Source organism: Nasonia vitripennis (genome assembly GCF_009193385.2).
Source record: "Nasonia vitripennis strain AsymCx chromosome 1 unlocalized genomic scaffold, Nvit_psr_1.1 chr1_random0007, whole genome shotgun sequence".
In the NCBI taxonomy this organism is placed as follows: domain Eukaryota; kingdom Metazoa; phylum Arthropoda; class Insecta; order Hymenoptera; family Pteromalidae; genus Nasonia; species Nasonia vitripennis.
This window is the reverse complement of record NW_022279594.1, coordinates 1,233,823-1,254,188: the sequence shown is the minus strand read 5'-3', so window position 1 is coordinate 1,254,188 and position 20,366 is coordinate 1,233,823. Positions and strand designations below refer to the sequence as shown.

General features: G+C 35.7%; 1 protein-coding gene across 3 annotated transcripts in view; it reads left to right on the top strand.

The window, feature by feature from the left end:
* Positions 1-20,084, top strand: part of LOC107981562 — a 37,705-nt gene extending 17,621 nt beyond the window's left edge. The window contains exons 2-6 of one of the 3 annotated variants that reach the window (XM_031932663.2): positions 2,948-3,091; positions 3,382-3,705; positions 3,926-4,230; positions 9,264-9,391; positions 16,606-17,743. In XM_031932663.2, the coding sequence (XP_031788523.1) occupies positions 2,953-3,091; positions 3,382-3,705; positions 3,926-4,230; positions 9,264-9,362 (867 nt within the window). In that variant the 5' untranslated portion in view covers positions 2,948-2,952 and the 3' untranslated portion in view covers positions 9,363-9,391; positions 16,606-17,743. Of the gene's footprint in view, positions 1-2,947; positions 3,092-3,381; positions 3,706-3,925; positions 4,231-5,010; positions 5,262-9,263; positions 9,392-16,605 lie in introns of those variants that run through there. The other 2 variants (XM_016987654.2, XM_003426144.5) reach the window with 2 other exon arrangements.
* The last annotated feature ends 282 nt before the right edge of the window (positions 20,085-20,366 follow it).

Below are 20,366 nucleotides of genomic sequence, written 5' to 3'. Positions count from 1 at the left end.
TGTTTATGGGGTCGTTGAAACAGCCCCATCCCCAATGTCAGCTGTGTGTCGAATTTACACCGATTAAATCTATCCCCCTTACGGCTAGGTAAAAAAACACCCAGCCATAAAAAGGAACGCCATCTTTTCCTTTATGGACTCTCGGTAATGGTGCCTGGCTCCATCTTCTATGCCCTTGAACCCCGCAGTACCACCGTTAAGCAATGCTTCGCGGGGAGGCGTAAGGCTTTTGCCCCCTTCTGGTTTATGTGGTCGTCATCACTATAATCATCCTTTATTTTCTGCGTCACACACACGCACACACATACATACACAGTCTCTTTGTCTTCTTCTGTCTTCTTTGTCTTTTCGGAATTTCTTGAAAATGTCTGCTGCATAGTTGCGCACCATCCATCCTCTGAAGTCAGCATAGCCGACATAATCGACTCAGGAGTTACTCTGATCTGAAGATGACTCTCAAGTTCTTTTCGCTCCTGATGATATCGTGAGCACTCGCAAAAGACGTGCTCAATATCCTCTGTTGAATCCGAACATATTGGGCAGTTCGAACGGTCGTCTAGTTTGGACCGATGCAGGTACGCCCGGAAACATCCGTGCCCGGTCAAAAACTGCGTGAGGTAGTAGTTAACTTTCCTATGTCTTCTTCCAATCCAGTCTTCTATCCTTGGTATAAGGCAATAAGTCCATTGCCCCTTGCCACTAGCGTCCCATCTTGTTTGCCATTCAGCCATCGTCTTCTTTCTTGCGGCATCCCAGATCTCCTTCTGGCTTTTGTCATTCAATCATCTCCTAGCTTCGAATACGTCCTTTCTTTCAGACAGCATCGTCCGATACCGTACGGTAAGCGGAGTCCACTCTTAGTGCACTTTGCTTGTACATGGTAGTCAACTTTCGTGCATACGATATCACCCGCATCGCATCTGCCCATATTGGGGCTCCGTATAGCATAATCGATGTGGTTACGCTGGCTAAGATAGGCTATTTCTAGATGGCGTTTAAAACTTAGTCTTGCATCGATGGTGATGCCCAAGTATTTGATGGTTGGTTGAGAAACGATCTCATGTCCATCCACCGTCAGTGTGATTTCGTCCATCTTCTTCCTACTAGAAATGAGAATAACTTCCGTTTTTCGACTGGCTAGTTCCAGACTTGTCTCTGTTAGCCATTCGTGTATTATATGGGTTGACTATTCAACTATGTCTGTCACCTCTTTTTTATGTTTTGCTATTATTAATACTGCTATGTCGTCAGCGAATCCCACGACTGTTGCTCCTTCAGGTAATTGTAGCTTTAGTACCTAGTCGTACATGATGTTCCAAGTCGGTGGGCCAAGTACTGACCCTTGGAAGACGCCTCCTGTAACTTTATTGGTTTTAGTACCGTCCTTAGTGTTGTCATATAAGATAATAAGATTCTGTACTTCAAGTAGTCGGACATCATCCTTTTTTATATATAAGGGCACATCCTGCTTCCGGAGTGCCTTATGTATTTCACTCCATCTGGCCGTATTGAATGCATTTTTGACATCCAATGTAACTATGACGCAGTACTTCTTTTTTCCTCCCTTCCATATTTTCCCCTCTATTGCTTTTTGTCAATCACTAGACTAACTGCGTCCAGGGTTAAAAGATACTTCCTGAAGCCATATTGGTGTTCCGCTAATGCGCCTTTTTAGGCACGACCTCGACACGGAAGTGCCTTATAGGGCCGCGTGTAGCGCGCTAGTTCTTTTATAAAATGATCTTTTATAAAATGATCCATTCTGACGCAGATAATGCGTTCCAGGATCTTGCCCGGTGTATCCAGCATGCAGAGCGGTCTGTATGATGAAGACTCCTAGGATGGTTTCTTTCCTTTTGGCAAAAACACGAGTCTCTGTTTCTTCCAGTTTGTGGGAAATGTTCCCTCTTCTAGACATGCATTGTACAAGTCTATGCAGACCTCTAGATGAACGTGAATGGCATGCTTCAATGCAATATTTGGAATGCCATCCGGCCCTGAGGCCTTGTTGTTTCTTACCCTTCTGCAGCCGGCTAAAAATTCCTTAATTGTTGTCGGCGGACTAGCCTCTTTATTCATACCTCTTTTAATGTCACTTGGCTCTTCCATTTGCCTGGGGAACAGCGTGATCACTACCCTGTGTAATACTTCCAGGCATTTTTGTAGGGGCACGTAGCTTCCTTTTATCTTCTTTATTACTATTTTATACGGTTGACCCTAAGGGTCCTGTTTGACCTCGTCCTGTAATTCCTTAAGGAGTCAAGCCTGGGTTAAATCCTGCGAAAAAACAAATATATATTCTTCTTACCAAAAAATTTTTTATTTGATGTAATTTGAAAAAATCGTGAGAAGAATCTAGTCCGCGTTTATATGTCAAAAATCTCGATCATGGAAGAAATAAGAACGGTGCGAGAATCTCTCAAACATCAAAATCATGATGTGAAACAAAAACCGGCGAAGCGCCGATTTCCGAGAAATGGTAAGATGGCCGTCGACAGGACCGCGCACGTTGCCGGTAACAGAGAAGGGAACGAGCGCGTGGCGCTGGAATCGGAGGGAGAGAGAGAGAGAGAGAGAGAGAGAGAGAGAGAGAGAGAGAGAGAGAGAGAGAGAGAACATGAGTGTGCGTGCTGTGATGCGACGGAGGAGAGAGAGAGAGAGAGAGAGAGAGAGAGAGAGAGAGAGAGAGAGAGAGAGAGAGAGGTATGACATGCGGCACCGGAAACGCGGTGTATGAACTCGCACGTTGTTGCCGATTCTGAAAAATTGAAAGTGACTATAATTCGGATAATGAGTATTTACAATTCGGAAATAAAATTATGACTGGTTACCTGCAACGATATTTACGAACAGAACGACATGTTAATCAAACGATAAGGAAATCGATGCGAACGAATTGATATAAAATATATAAGCGCTATATAAATTGAAATTTTTGTTTGTCTAGACAACATGCTATTACATACATTTCTGAGAAATCACGTTTGCAAGTTGAATTTCCAGAAATCACATCCTGGACAGCAGATAGCAATTTTGATTGAAGATGAGAATATCTGCTTCAGAACGATGAAGGGTGAAGAGTACAGAATAGGTTTGTTACATTAAACCATAAATAAAATACAACTTGATCAAGTTAAAAGCTATAATAAATTAGATAACTAATATTAGATAAAATAAAATCCTGTAGCCTAATGTGTAAAAATTAAAAACGATTAAATTATTGATCCTACATGTAAGAAAAATAGCAGATGCAATCTTGTGTTCAGACGCAAATGCTAATAAATGCTTTTGTTCGAAATGGCTTGTGTTCAGTCTACCAATCAAAAAGAAAGTATGTACCATAAAATTCATAACAAATTACAACAAGATAATTGTTCATAGCAAAACTCAACATCACCAGCGAAGAACTACGAGTACTCTCAGAAACTGTGACAAACGCTAGGAAGAAGGGAAAGGAAATGGTGATGACAATAAGAGCAACAAACAGAAGTGTACCGGAAGATGAGCGATCAACGACAGAATCAGAAAGGGCCCACGATGAGAACGATATGAACGGAAACAACGAAAGTGATCTAGGATGCGAACCAAACGAAAAGGAAGATGAGGATTTGGAAAAAGTACTCGATCAAACAGATGCGACGAAGTGTTCTATTCCAGGAGTAAGATACACACGAATTGGTGTACAAACTCAATTAACAGGCACAGGTAAAAATTCTCATGTTATGAAAAATACATTTGGTACAAGCCTTAATCAAGGTTTCAAAACTGATAACGAAAGACAGATTTGTATCAAAATACAAAATAAAAAATATACCAAATAAATCAGTCACTAAAGATGAGAACGATCAAGATACTAAAATTATTTATATTTCGGCAGAAAAGCTAATTAATAATGCTACAAATTTTGAACAATTTCTTGATTCAGCAATCGATAATACACAAAAGGAAGATATACAGGAGATGCAGCTCAAATTTAATAAAATGATAGAGCACACATCAACGATAGTCAACGATATGAAAACTCTTGTGAAGCTCATGATTAGTGGCATGGAAGCCCCACACACTCGAATGGACTTCCAAATGACTGAGATGCGAAATGTGCTGAAAAATCATCATGAAAGACAAGTAAAGCTGTACAACGATACAAGAGAAATGATTGAGGCATTCTACGATGAGGCATACGAAAATGAAAACGATGAGAACTCGAATACAAAGATAAAGGATCAAAAGGTAAATTCAAACTTCAACATTATAAATAATAGCCAATCGAATCCAAAAGCACAAAGCACATAGCCAAAAGAACCAACTAAAGAGTTGAGAGTAGAATTACAAGAACTCGTAAGGACCGAAATTAATAAACTAGGTTTATCCGATAAGATAAACAACAACAGTAAGAAATCAATTACAAATGAAATTAAAGATGCGATTAAAGTAGAATTTATAAATAAAAACTCGGGAACGAAAAGAGACTATAAATTAACTTCACATACTAAATTCGAACAATTCTTTTACTACCTTTCCTCAGAACGTAGAGACAATGAGTTACTATACATAATTGATCCTAATGCGAAAATAAATGATAAATTTGACGATGCAACTATTGAAAAACACAAATTTAAAGTTAGAGATATTTTGATTAATCACATAGACAATACATACCACTCGAAGGTAGTAAATATTCAAGATCCTGTAGAATTGCTAAATAAAATAAAAGAAATAAAACGATGTGAAACGAATGTAACGTCAGTCTCTATTAGAAAACAATTATATAGTATGCAGTACTATCCAAACAAAGAAAAAGCCTCTGAATTTTGGGAACCGTTTGAAGATGTGTTAAGAACATATGAAAATTTACCTGATAAAACTGTTCTTACCGACGAAGAGAAACGAGATGCATTCTACAATGCTATCATGACAACGGTTCCACAAGTACAAAACGCAGAATTTGTAACTAGAACCACGACAGGAAAAGGTTTGTCTTATGAAAATCTAAAAACTTTTATTATACAGGCTGAAGCTGTTAAACTACCTGGAACTGCGGCACCAACAGCAGCCTTGCACACTCAACGAAGGAAAACGAAGGAACGATGTTTCGAGTGTGACGATGTGGGCCACTTTGGAAGGGACTGCCCCCGCAAGGGTCAGGACCTGAAAAAGTGTTATGAGTGCAACGAATTCGTATCTCACAAGGCAGCTGATTGTCCACAACGACTGGATAGGATGCGATTGACAGGACGAGGTGGCTCTAACAATAATAACAGGTACGCAAATTCTGCACGCTCACGAGCAGGTACACGGGGTAACTACTCGTTTAGAGGTACTAAGAGAAAATTTAACGATGCGGGAAACTATAACGACGCGAAAAAGGGAAAATTTAATACAAATCGAGGCAGAGGTGGATATAGGAGAAATAACGGAAGGGGAAACAGAAGAGGAAGTTCTGGATACCAAAAAGACAACAAGAACCCACAAACATCAGCTGAAAATCAGAAAAAGGATAAAGGTGAGAATAATATAGAGATCGAATGCAATTATACTAATATGGATATTGACGACGAGCATAATGTAAAAGAAAGTCAATCAATCGCGAAGTTTCTAGCCAATTCCGGAGCCACTGAGCACCTGACGAATTCTAAATTAATATTTAAAATTTATAACGATGAGAACTGTGGAAAAATCAGGTGTGCAAATAAAGATTCGACGGCTGACTTGAAAACTGATGGAGCGGGAGAAGTCGAAATTATCACAAAAGACGGGAAAATCATTAAACTAGAAAATGTTATTTGTGCTAGTTCATTGTCGGAAAATTTGTTATCATTAAGACGATTTGCAGACATGGACCTAAGCATCTATCTAGACAATGAGAAAATAGACATATACGATCCTGTTTCGAACGAATCGTTTCTAACAGGAATCTACAAACAGCCGCACTGGATAATAGAATTTGAACTAGTAAAGAACGACGAAAGTTTCGAAAATTCATCTAAAATTCAAAATAAAATTATAGCATTTCTAACGACAAGTGAATCGAGTGATGTTCCTCGATACTTGACAAGAAGTGTAACGGCTCGAGGTTTAACAAAGCCAGAAACGGAATTAGAAATAGAAATCGAAAAGGAAAATCAACAAGTAATACTAAGTGAAGACCCAACGAGAAGAAAACCAGAAATGGATGTGAGTGAGAACAACGATAAGAAAACGACAGATACGACGAGTAAACAGAAGGAAGAGCTTAAAATTAATTACGAGAACCTAAACTTTGACACAACGATTTGGGATAGAAAAATTAACAATGTGGATGAACTACCCAGCACAGAATTATCAATAAATGAAAATTCATTCATCGCAAACGACAAGAATCAACCAAATGTAACAAAAATCAACAAAGCCATGCTTTGGCATGTGAGGATGGGACATGCATCACTGAGATATTTAAAGGAACTACAAAAATGTTATCCAGAAATTAAAGAATTACAAAGTGCTGTTTTCGACGAGATGATACTTGATTGTGAAGTGTGCATGATCTCAAAATTCAACAAATTGCCTTTTAAAACGACGAGCACGAGAGCAGAAAAGTGTCTGCAAATAATTCACTCAGATACGATGGAAATAATCAATCCAACATCTTATCCCAAAGGATATAGATTTATAGCGGTTTTTATAGATGATCATTCAAGACTAGCCATGGCATACCCAATGAAAGTTAAAAGTGAGACAGGTAAATGTTTTGAAGCATTTGTAAAAAGTGCAAGAAATCTACTTGGATACGATGCGAAGGTGTGTTACTTACGATCAGACCAAGGAACTGAGTTTACTGGTGGGTACACCGTAGATGTTTTGCACCAGCTGGGAGCTGAGCTGCAACTTGCATGTTCAGACACGCCTGAACATAATGGAGTCTCAGAGCGATTCAACCAAACCATACAAAAGAAGACAAGACCAGACATGTATGATTCCAAACTACCAGAAAACATGTGGGACTTAGCTCTAAGCGCAGCAGTCTATGCCTACAACAGAACACCCCACAAATCAAATAATATGAAATCTCCGATGGAAGTATTTGCGCCAAAACACAACTTTGATATAAATCAGATAAAACGATTTGGATGTTTGGCTTATATTAAAGTGCAAAGAAAAACAGGACCTAAATTTAGATATGAAGGACGACGTGTTATATTCATTGGATATAAACCATCAGGATATGTATTTTTAAAGCCAGAAGAAGGGAAATTCTTTGAAAGCAGAGATGTGCGATTCAACGAGAAGCTGGTTTATGGTGACAAATACGGAAAGAACGACATTAAGAACTGGCCACTGGACTCGATCAATATGGACAAGGACAAATGGTTTGTTTTATTTGAAACAGAAGTGACATCAAATCAGGAAGAGAACACAAAAACGGAGGGAGAGGAAAAGATGAAACGAAAAAGAGGCCGACCTCGAAAACAATTAACAACGGGTAATAAAAATGCGACAGTTGATAATCCAGTAAGCAAGTTAACCAACGAAGAGTCTCGAGAGGTCAATGACACAAGTTTCTCAGATTTTGGAGACAAAATTGACAAAGGGATAATATTCTCAAATAAAGAAGAAAAGAGTAACGATAATGAGATAGAAGCAATGAAAGGTGAAGTATACTATGTACTCTTAGCCAAAATAAACAAAGATCCAACATCGTACACAGAAGCCATGAAAACGAAAGAGAAATGCAAATGGCAAAAAGCTATCAACGAAGAGTTAGAATCGATGAGAATCAACGAAGTTTGGGAATTGGTTTACAGGCCAACAAAGTCAAAGGACGGCAGAAAATTAAATATTATTGACTCCAAGTGGGTATAGAAAAGGAAAATTGGCATTAACGAAGAGGAAAAATATAAGGCGAGATTGGTGATAAGGGGTTTCAAGGACATCAATTATTACGACCTGCAAGAGACATATGTACCGGTATCAAGACTATCTTTAGTAAGATCAGTCATTGCTATTATAAACAAATACGATTTGGAAGTTGTGCAACTTGATGTGAAAACAGCTTTCCTAAATGGTACTATTGACGAAGAGATATATATGGAAATACCAGAGGGTACTCAATATTCTGAAGAAGTGAAACGAACAAAGGTATGTAAAATCAAAAAGGCACTCTATGGTTTACGAATCAGCCCAAAAAGATGGAATGAGAGATTCACTGAAACAGCTCATAAAATAGGATTAACTACACATCAAAGTGAACCGTGTATGTTCACGTGGAAGAAAGACCATAAACTCCTAATTCTGATATTATACGTAGACGACATGCTTATAGCCAGCAACGATATGAATAAATTAAGTGCAGTAAAGCATGCACTGCAAGCTGAATTTGAAATAACAGACTTAGGAGAACCTCAAACCTTTTTAGGCATCAACATTAAAAGAGATAGGAAAAATAAAATAATCGAGTTAAACCAAGAACTTTACACGGAGAAGATTCTAGAACGATTTGGATTTAACGAAATGCACCCTCAACGAACACCTATGGTGACAGCACAGGTAGCTAATAAGGAACGAAAGATGAGAGAGGAAGCAAACGATGTGGTAACCTTAAGTAAAACAAGAACAAAGCAAAATGTCCCGTATAGAGAGGCAATAGGAAGTCTACTATACTTGGCAAACGCTATACGGCCAGACATCTCTTACTCTGTAAACGTTCTCAGTCGACATCAAATTAACCCAACCGAAGATGACTGGAAGATGGTCAAGCGGATTTTTAGATACCTGAAGGGTACAAAATCACAAGGACTAAGATATTTAGCTAAAGAAAACGATGTGCAAGCCTATTCCGATACGAGCTTTGCTGACTGCAAAGGTTCAGTGACGACGTGTGGATTTGTTATCAGACTATTTGGAGATTCAATGACCTGGAGAACGCACAAACAGTCTTCAGTGGCTCTATCTACCTGCCAAGCAGAATTAAACTAATACTTGAAGTTTCATTCACTCCAATGAGATTGTGGTGTGACAATAAAGCCGCAGAGGCAAGTGCTAAAACGAACGGTGGGAATAAATTACGACACATGACAGAAGAGGGAACATTATGTAAAGGAATGTGTACAGAGAGGACTGATCATATTGAGTTGGGTATCATCTAAAGATCAAATAGCAGACATATTCACTAAACCCTTATCATTCGAAGTGCATAAACGATTATCAGATACGATTTTGAATAATAACGATGCGAAATGATGAGAAAAGATACATTCTAATAGTTCTAATTTTTACTTGATTTTCAGCAAACTAAACGACGGGCGACGGAAGTATTAAGGGTAGCAAAAGGAAGTGACCGAAGAAGGGCTCATCAAGATGTGATAAGAAACAAGATTATTACATAGAGATAAATAAAACCGTTTCTTTATTTAAAGTAACTATAACTAGTATAAGTTTTGTAACACTTAATGGCTTATTTATAAACGATACATGTACGGGAGGGAGTGTTAGAAATATGGCATCCCTGTATCGTCTCTCTATCTAAGTTGTCTGTCACTAAAGCGACGCCCGTGGCGCTTTGCGCAACGTATAACGGCGGCGGAACTCACTCCTTGCCGAGACCGCGCAATGTAAAGACGTGTCGTAATAAAGTTTGACTTATAACAGAAAAGGCCTCTTTAACTAAACCCATAATCCCAACAACATAAAAAAAATTCATGACATTTCACTGTATAATTAAGTGTTTTTAGAACGGATCTTTTAGAAAGCCATGGCAAGTGACTAAAAACACTTATTTATATAGTGAAATGTCATGAATTTTGGTCAATGATTTTACAAGGTATATACATGTTGTTTTTTTTTTTTTATAAAAATGGTGTATATTTTATATATTTTCAATAGAATTTTTTTTTTGAAATTACATCAAATTAAAAAAAATTTTGGTAAGAAGATCATCTTTTTGTTTTTTTCAGGATTTAAGCTAGGCTTGACCCCTTAACGGGACACAACCCTTTAAATCCTGAAAAAAGAATTATAAGTAAAAATCACAAAATTATAGTAAATCATTCTAAATTTAGTATAGTAATATTTAGTATAAATACCTTTAACTTTACCTTGCTTAAACCTTTATTATCCCTGCTAGTTCATTGTGGCATGGTGCAATTATTTGTGAATTTTTTCACTGTCCGTAAGATTTCAAGTGAACGAATAGTTCTGCCACCACTTTGTGTATAAAACATTGTCTAAACATTCAGATTAAAACCCCTGCATTCATACCAAAACTGCAGGTGTACAAGGTATCCTCCTTGAATTTGAGCCCAAAAGGAACATTCGTTCACTTGGAATCCTTTGGACAGTGAGCTAAAATCAGTAAAAACCACATTTAGAGAGAATCAACATTAAAGTTTATGATTATTGTTGAAAGTATAACTTAAACCAGTGCTTACCAAATCCTTTAGGAGCAAGTTTTGTATGTTCCATACACATAGACCTTGACACTCAGTAATTATCTGGTATGTTCACATATACCTTTGGGCTCTTTACGGCTTTTCTTACCTGCAAACAAAAAAAGGCATATCATAAATTTTCATGGAAATGTAATAAAAAGGTAATTTTATCCTTGCTAATGATAAAACTGTATACTTATTTTTTTCGGTCACTAAGTTAAATCTTGAAGTTGAAACTGTAGAAAATTACCAGTTTAACCTCCAAATGTTATCAAGTAGGATATTGTGAAAAAATGAATATTTGAAAAAGTCATTTATCTCACAAACTATGAGCTCTATCAGAAAATTTTATATATATATATATATATATATATATGACTTTTTAATATCAATACCACAAACACTGTTGATGCTCTCATAATTAATTTATCCCTCAAATTGAAAAAGTTGAAAATCGCTGCCAATTGCTAATCATGAAGTTTTTTACAATATCATCTTTACCACAATTTAGAGTGTGCTACTTGATTCTTTGTGTCATTTTGAGCAAAAAATATCTCTATCACTTCTAGTCTAAAGTCAATAGATTTTGAGAAACATAATTTTTGAAATATTTGCTGTCTGCTAGCAGAACGGCAGAACGGTCGCTCTGCTCTTCTCCGACACATTGATTCTAACCTTCCTATAGGTGGCGGGCGATATTTGAATTAAAATAAGTGTCCCTACTTTTAAGTTTATCTCAAATAAAAAATCTAATGAATACGCTCAAATTTATTTACTAAAATACATACGCCGAGTATTATATGCGTATATACTTTAGTATTTTGCTTATAATTTTCCGGTTTTTTTTTTTTTTTTATAAATGTGTTTCACTCCTGAATTCACTCCGTTTTACGGAAAAATTCCTGCCAAAATAAGCAATGACAAAAAATCGAATTTTTCAAAGTTTAAAGGTGTTGTGTTTCCTTAAGGCATCGTCGTGTTTTCACGGATTTTCTTCTTAAGACTCCTTTTAGCGTTGTTCAATTCTTTATCGCGGGCATCTACTATTTTCTGGCCTCTACCAGTTTTATAGTATTTCTTCCTCTTCCGTTGTTCTCGTTTTCTGGTCCAGTGGCACTCGCTATATGCACTCGCAATCTCTTTGTCCCACCAGTATACTGGTGGTCGTCTTCTGTATGCCACTCTTCGAGTTACCTGCTCCGCCTTGCTGTTCACCGTTCCAGACAGTTGCATTTCCTCTATTGCTAACAGGAACATCTCCTTATCATAATCCTTCGTTTTCCAACTAACTATAGAGTATGTGGTTGTTGTACTCGCAATGGGTCCCTGTTTTGATATTTCTACCTCCATTATTATGGCCTGGTGATCACTATGTGTGTAGTGTACACTTACTGTCCATCAAACAACTGAGCCAATAAGGCTGCTTCTAACAAACGTCAGAGCGACAATAGACCCTGCGTCTCCTCTTCTAAAGGTGCGGGTGCATCCTTGGTTAACTAGGACCAAATGTAGGAGAGCGGATGCTTCCAGGAGTACTCGACCTCTGTGGTTAGTCCTTATACTGCCTTACTCCACTGCACACGCATTGAAGTCGCCTGCAATTAGTACCAGTTTCCTCCTTGCTGCGTCTTGTATAAGCCGATCTAGCAGTTGCTCAAACTGCTCGATTGGAGCGTTAGGTGAAGCGTAGCCCGTATAAATCCTTCTTCACGGGTCTTCATTTTTTCACAGAAAGCAACGTCTCCACAATCTCAGATCGTTACTTTACCCGTAAAGTCCATTTCCTATGATGGTTCGTCTAGATCCTTATATCGTTCGCACACAATGGCTACGTCTACCTCTTTCTCGCGAACATACTGGTTGAGTAGGTCCTGTTATGTGCTGCCTCATAGTGGTTTAGATTTAACTGCACTATCTTCATTTTCGTTGGTTCTTTAGTTCTTCTAATGCGGCTCGGTAGACTAGGTATGTATAGCTACCAGCTGCATGGTCACTCTTTAATTCTCCATCCTTTCCCCGGCAGAGAATGCAACTCAGCTCGTTCGTGCAACTTTTCGCTGCATGTCCTTCCGTTCCGCACTTAAAACAGCATTTACTTCTGTCGTACGTCTCTGTACACTTTTTGGCGATATGGCCAAAACCTAGGCATTTATAGAATCTAGGTGGTCGCATCTCTCGACTAATCTCCCTGATTCTGCAATTAACCCAACCTACTTTGAGCTTTCCCCATGCTATCGCCTTTTGGGCAATCTGGGCAAGCAGCTGTACGACGGCGGTCTGCGTATCTCCATAGGTTTTCCGGAGGGTCTTTACGGACGTCTCCTCTACTACTTCCTTCTGTTTTGAAAACTCTCTACTCAGGGCTTCTAGGCCAATCAAATTAGATTTTTTCGCTGCAAAAATTCCTGATAGCAATTTTATTGTTGGAAATGGTCAGGAACGGTATGTAGAACAATAATATCCGGAAGAAAGCCACCAATTTCGTACGCTAACTTTTTTATAAACAATTAAAGTTCGATTTCGGCACTTTTTTTCACATTTTCCTCGGCGGTTCGAAAAGTATTGATTTTAGCGTAAAACGTTTGAAGTAAAAGTTGTTCATTATTTAATTCTCTAAAAAAAGTCAGCGAGAGCACCCCTCTAAGTCTATTAGTTTATTTGCAAATTGGAAAAAACCACAGAATTCGTCAAAATCGAAATTTGTTAATAACTTTTGAAAAAATTACTTTATTTTATTGATAATTAAGTAAAATGTACTACTCTATAGTCCCAACCACCATGCCAAATGTCAAGCTTCTATCAATTACAGTTTTTGTTAAATAGATGTCTATATTTCGAAATTTTTTTTCACAATACGATTTGGATGTGAAAAAATTATTTTATTAGGCGCCGTAGCTTGTGATTAAAGTAAAAGAGTTATATTTCAATAAACTTTTTCGAAAACCACGAAATTTTAATTAGGAGCGCCCCTGGATGCTAATGTTAGAAAGTGCTTAATTAACTTTCCTCCCAGAGACAAGATTTAAGTCTGATCAAAATCGAATAAAGTCCATTAAAAAGCACTGATTTTTATCTAATTTAAAAAAAAGTCGTTTGTTTACGAGCATTAGGAGCCAAGTTACGTTTTTTTTTTATAGCAAGCTGAAGCTCAGCTCCGTGAATAAAAAAGATATCTTCATGTTTGAAATCTGAAAATGCAGTTAATGATTTGTAGTTTATGCATAATTATTAGTTGTTCCTCTCATGTGGATTTTCAATTGTCAAAACTGTAATTGAAAAACGTGATCGGACAATTACGCCCGACGGCGCCGTGGGGGTAGGCTCGCGCGCTCACAGCTCGGAATTGAAAAGTAAGTTTCAAATCAGGACGCTCGGAAAAAAATGGCGTAATTTAGCCAAAAATGATTCTTTTTTCATCTTTCTTTTTTAATTTGGGGTAGCGTAACAAAAAAATAATACCAATTTTTCATGTTTGCGTGAAATTTTTTTTATTTATTGCAATTTTTAAATATGAGAAACGTCTTTTATTATTTAAGTTATTTTAATAATAGACAATCAAAATTATATATTTGTAGCAATAACAATGAGCAACAATGTACCATAGGTTTTATTCAACAACAATTAAGGACCGCGCGCGTTGTAGATATCAAAGGTGCGTTAAAAATCATTTTCCAATCTGTTTATTACTTTTCATGTTCCACTTTTTGTCCGAGAACCCTTAAAATTCAAATTCAGCAGCCAAAATGCATCTAGTCATAGAAAACATGGGTTCAGGCGCAGACCTCAAAGTAACCATGAAATGTATGGTAGGCGCCTAGACTAACTAAACATCACACTCGTGTCCTCTTCTATATCCGATACGATTGCCACGTCGTCCGCGAAATTTAGGCAGTATCTTTTTTCTTTACTAGTTACTGTTTTTCCTATCCTATTTTTCTCTCCAACTGCTTCTATAAATCATCTATATATAATTTAAAAAGCTGTGGACTGAACCTAAAATTGTCCGTAGATGTGGGCTTCCTTAGTAATTATTTAATTTCTTATTATTTTTATACCGCTTCCACCATGTTCAAGAATTTTCCCTCTATCCCTTTTACTTTTAACTTTAGCACCAACATTCCGCCATCTACCGTATCAAACGCTATTCGAAAGTCATCGAATCCCACGTATAGCCCCCTCCCCCTTTATTTTTTAGCTTAACGTTTATTAAACTATTTATCACAAAGATGTGACCCTTAGCTCTATATCCTTTCTTACAAGGGTCAAGCCTGGGTTAAATCCTGAAAATATACACTATTCTTATTAAAAAAAAAAACATGTATATACCTTGTAAGATCGTTGACCAAAATTCATGACATTTCACTATATAATTAAGTGCTTTTAGTCACTTGCCACGGCTTTCTGAAAGATTCGGACCGTCTTCTTTACTCTATCCGGGCTTAAAATGCACCTTAAACATGCCCCCTCAGACTAAACGAGAGACATTTCTAAAAAATATGATTTAAATATTGCTAGCAACAAATTTTGAAGCAACAAAAAATCTAGTACATTATGCAACAAGAAGGCGAAAGTAGCAATTTAGTTTTAAGGTTAGCGCGCGTAAATACCCATTTATATTTCAAAACTTGATAAAAAACTAACTGCTGTTCTCTTTTGGTAGAATGATTCTTTGAATAAAACACTAGTTCGCTCAGGTCTTTGTTTTTTTCTGTTGCACACTTTATTTAAAAAGTCTCACGTATCAGAAAAAGTGTTTTTAGCTTCCACATCCCAGTAAAAGGGACCGAAAGTCAATTAATAATTCAAATTTGGCGCTACAAAATAGCAGTCGGAAAATAAATTAATTTACTTATAACAATTAATAAAAGCAAAATTACGAAAAACCGAAAGTTAGTTGCCCTCCGTTATATAATTATCTATCATTTTTCAAAGTTTCAAGTTATTATTACAATATGTTATTATCTTTGAGCAGGACTTACACCTACACATCAAAAACCCCGTAGCGCAGCGCTTATAAACTTGATTTTTTGTGCGCTGAAAACCTGGACATCACCTATGAAAGTTTTGGGAAAAGTATTTATTACTTACGAACGGAATTTTCACCAAAACATTAAAAACCACGTAGCGTACTACCGAGCTCTATTTTTTTTTTCTTGTTTTAAATACCTGGACATGTTCAAGAGTTGCGGGTGAGCTGAACGTTGTACTTGGAAAAAAGATTTACCTACATATCAAAAGCTTACCGTTATCTAAACTTATATTATAACAATAAATTTTTTTCGACACCATGTGACACACATCATATAAATACAGTTCAAAATGTGGCTCAATACATAAGCTAAAATTTTATCTCAGCCTTGTGTGACCTTTTCACAAACGATCAGACAAGACCTGGTTCACAAACAGTGAATAATAATTGCACTAATCTAAGTAATTATTTTTATCAATAATGACCTAAAATTATAGTATGCACAACACATACGGGTGTCTCCTGTCTGTTTTTGATTTGCATGCGGGAATTACCGCACCTACTGATTAAATTACTAATCGATTTCTCACCTACTAATTAAATTACACTTTTTATTAATTTTTTTAGCTATACTGAAAGTTTTTGAAAAATATAAAATATTTCGAGGATCCCAAAAAATTTCGAGTTTCTCAACAAATCTTGAGATTTTCGAGACGATATAGGATTTCTAAGTCACGACTGGATTTCTTTTCTTGAGACGGGACGAGAAATCTCGAGGTTTTTTTGTTGGTCTCTCACATCCTTAGTACAAGCTCTTTTTATATTATGGATAGGTCTAACATAAGTACGGATTTATGCCACGCATTGCTTAAATAGTATTGCTTAAATAATAGTACATTATGCAACAGGGGAATAAAGTCGTTAATTATTCCCGCGGGTAAAAATTTACTGCTTAAGCGAAGCAAGTTTTTCAACTTTTAAAATTTTTTAATATTTTTAAGAAAATTTTCTGGATTTTGCGCAGTAAAGTAAATTTAAAGGAATAAAATGCTATTTTAGTCTCGCTTTTCAGGGTATAAAGTAGCTATTTAGTCGTGAATTAATAATATTTTAGTCAGTGTTGACGCAATATACATTTACTTGTGTCAAAACTTGATTTATTTTCCCTTTTTTATATCAAGAAATCGATGGTTTTGTAAAAGTTAAGTTAATTTAAATATTATTTGTTTACAGATGTTTTCAATGGACTGACAGTGTAATACAGGCGGGAATATTTACCGCCAAAGACTGATTCAAGGAACGTTTTTTCGGAATTCCTGAAATGAATTTATTGCCAGAATAACAAGACGATTACTGAATCCTATGTTTTTGAGCTACAATTTAAAACAATAGCTTTTTTATTTTATAGGATAGGTAAAATTCTTTAGATTGTGAATTTTTTGTAATGCGGTATAATAATTTAACGTAAAACTTGATATTACAATTATGTATAAGTTTTATGTTAATATTTGTCGTATGTGCTTTTATAGAAATATTATTTAAATGAACAAATTCTAAATTGTATATAACGTATTCTATTGTACGTTTTATACTTTGCAGTAATCATGCTTAAAAACATCGCAGTAAACATGTAAATCGCATATATTTTAGAATTAGCATTATAGCTCTTACAGCTTACACTGTAGCTGTTTTATAAGATCAATGTGTTCAATGATGCATATGTTAGTGTTTCATATATTGTGTATATTAATCAGAAATGAACTGGCACTTAGTGCAAGTGAAAGTGAAGCGAATAATCCTGTATTTAATTTAGATCATACAGCGTTAGAAAAAAATATTGCAGCAATTTTTAATAAAGTTGCACATAGTTCTGCCACAACTAAGCGGAGTGTACCGGCATATGAAGCTCAAGTTTCACAGAGTACGACACACTCTACTTCTCCGGCGTCAGCGATAACTTCATTAACAACTTCTTCAATATTATACCCTATGATAGTATCAAAAGTAACGCATCCCCCTTTGCTTCGTGAGTTACCATCGTATGCACCACCTTCTAGAGCTTTATTTACTCCGCCACTACCGCCAGAATATGCCAATCCATTTGCTGATAAACCTACCCTTAGAGGAACCAATATGGAACTTCATTCGAGTGCCAGACGCCCAATGCCACCTCCAAGTCTTACGCCAGCTCATGAAAGAATACCAATAAAGCCTCCTGATTTCATTGAAGACACTTTAAAAAATCCTGACACTCAAATTCTTTTTAAAGACAGTGTTGTCGATTCTGTTATTAAGGATTCTTTTGAGATGTCTGATCGAGGTAAAGATTTGAATGATACAGTTGATATCGTACCTATATTACATATTACTAGTATATCAAGAATATTGTCTGGAAGTAATGGCCGGAAACAAGACATTCCAGAAATTTTATTAAAACCTATCCCAACAAAATTGCCCTTAAATTATTCAACTATGAAATCGGCAAATGATTCTTCACCTACTGTTCTTGGTACAAAGTCTACGTATAATATATCTCAAACTGTTACTATTTCTTCATTTATTCCTTTACTGAATCGGAAATCTGAGGAAAAAGATATTGTTGTAAAAAACTTTTATGGAAGTTCTAAAAAAAGTGACGAACCATATAGAGTTCATAATAGTGATATTGTTCATAGTGAGAGATTTCCATATCCTCAGACGCAACCTCCGACGAATCCATCAGAAAAGCCAGATAAAAAGGATAATAATCAAAATATTATACCTCATTTTAATAAACATCCGTTAGAGACAACTTGGAAAATCGTTTGGTCTCTCCATGTTTATTTAGCAGCTTCTATGTTCACTATTGTAGCTTTATATTCCGTTTACAAAATAGTACGTTATAACGATGCTACTAATCTTTTGACTCAATCATATTTTTTAATTATTCATCTGTTATTAACTATTGTATGCACATTAAGATGTTTTCACTTATTTTATGATGCATATAATTTGGGTCATTCTTTTCCTGAAATATTATCGAACGTACTTATGTTTTTACCTTCCTCTCTGCTTGCAGCTGCCTTTGCAACTCTTATACTATATATGTCTCGTTGTTCATCAGCACCATCTTTATACCGAAGTAAATTTTCATCACCAATAATTCTTGTATTTGCGTTTATTATACATATAACTTTATGTATCTCTCTCCATGTGTCCGGTTATATGCTTGGTTATGTAGATGATTCAAAAATTCTTCCTCTAATTTGTCAATGTATATACATAATAATTTGTGTAACTTTAGGATTAAGCTACATGTATGTATATCGTGTTATACGAACTCAGCTGCATATTACAAGCACAAAATCTGTTAACAATCATGTAACAGCTGATTGTACAACTACACTTAATACAGCGATAACTACAACTGTTGCTACAGCGTTACTTTTTATATTAATGGGATTTGTACAATTGTATGGTATTTTTGGTATAAAAAGACATCTTCAACCGTATCCTTGGTTGTGGTGGGGCTGGGAATTTTCTGTCCGTCTCCTAGAGTTATCAATGTGTGGATTACTAGCATGGGTAGCAAGCTTGTCTAATTATCAACTACAAGAAAAGCAAATTCAGCAACATATTGTTCATTCTGGATTTGCTCTTTTTCCTTGTGGTAATTCGACATCAACCGAAAATATGGATGATGCTTTGTATCCCGCTATATGCAGTACAAATCAAGCTATACAAAACTATGCAATACGAACAGGAAAACAAGTATATGACGATAGTTTTCCATTAAATACATTGCCAGAAAGTATAAATGTTACTAGTACATTCGAAAGACATTCGACTAAAAGATCTGCTAGTTCGTCTGGTCATTTTTCACAAGAAATGCGGAGTTCTTTTGGTCAATGCAAAAACGATACCCTAAGTCTTCGCAATTCTGAAAATTTAAGTAAAACTCACACACTTCCATTAAATGTGCATGAGCATCCTTCGTCATCGGGTTCTACAATGTTAGTAGCTGAAGATGGTTTTGTTAGATTTCGAAATTTAGGTCCAGATGAAGAAGAATCATCAGATCCTCCAAGTTTAATAGGATCAAGCGACGAAAGAAGAAGTCCTGTCGCGTGTAATGATAAATTTAGAATAAAACCATCCACGACAAACATGCAAATGACACAAAATTTACCCGAAAATTCTCTTCCGCATTTACATTTAAGTATTCATCGAAATCAACATCAAATTTATAATAATACATAAGTAAAATAATGCGAAATATCGAACAAATGTTTACGTACATGAAGTTAATAATTCAATACCATCTTTTGTAATATTGAATCAAAACAAGAATTTTTATTTTGATTTGTAAACGCTCTTTAAAACTTTGATACATATAATATGAATGTTGAATCAGACTGTACGAAAGTATTATTTTATATGATGACATAATTATTAAATGTATGGCTAGTTTTTAATAATAATTTTTTACTTTTATTGTATACTACGTGCGAATATGTTAGTCTGATTATAAAATATGAAGTGTAGAGCAGTGGTAATGAATGTGCGAATTATAGTCTTTTACTGCACTGCAACTTATTTCATTTTTAAAAAATACTAAATGGCTTTAGGTACTTATGATTTTTAACTTAATTTAAACATGTAATATGCTGTAGCATTGTAGAAAATACTATTTAATACATTATAAAATTAAATACATTATTTTTTAAAAGTCATAAATTTTGTTATTAACCCTATGCACATACCTATTTCTGAAAACTTTAACAAATATCTCAAGATTTTATATATATATATGTATATATATATATATATATATATATATATATATATATATATATATATATTACAAAAATTAACTTAATGATCCACTGACCTTGAAAAATTATGATCGAGTGTATGATTTATGTTATAATTTTATGCATATAATATATTTACGATTCCTCGACTTCGGTAGGAATATTTGTAACAATAAAATCAGGTTCTATGGTTTTTTTGGC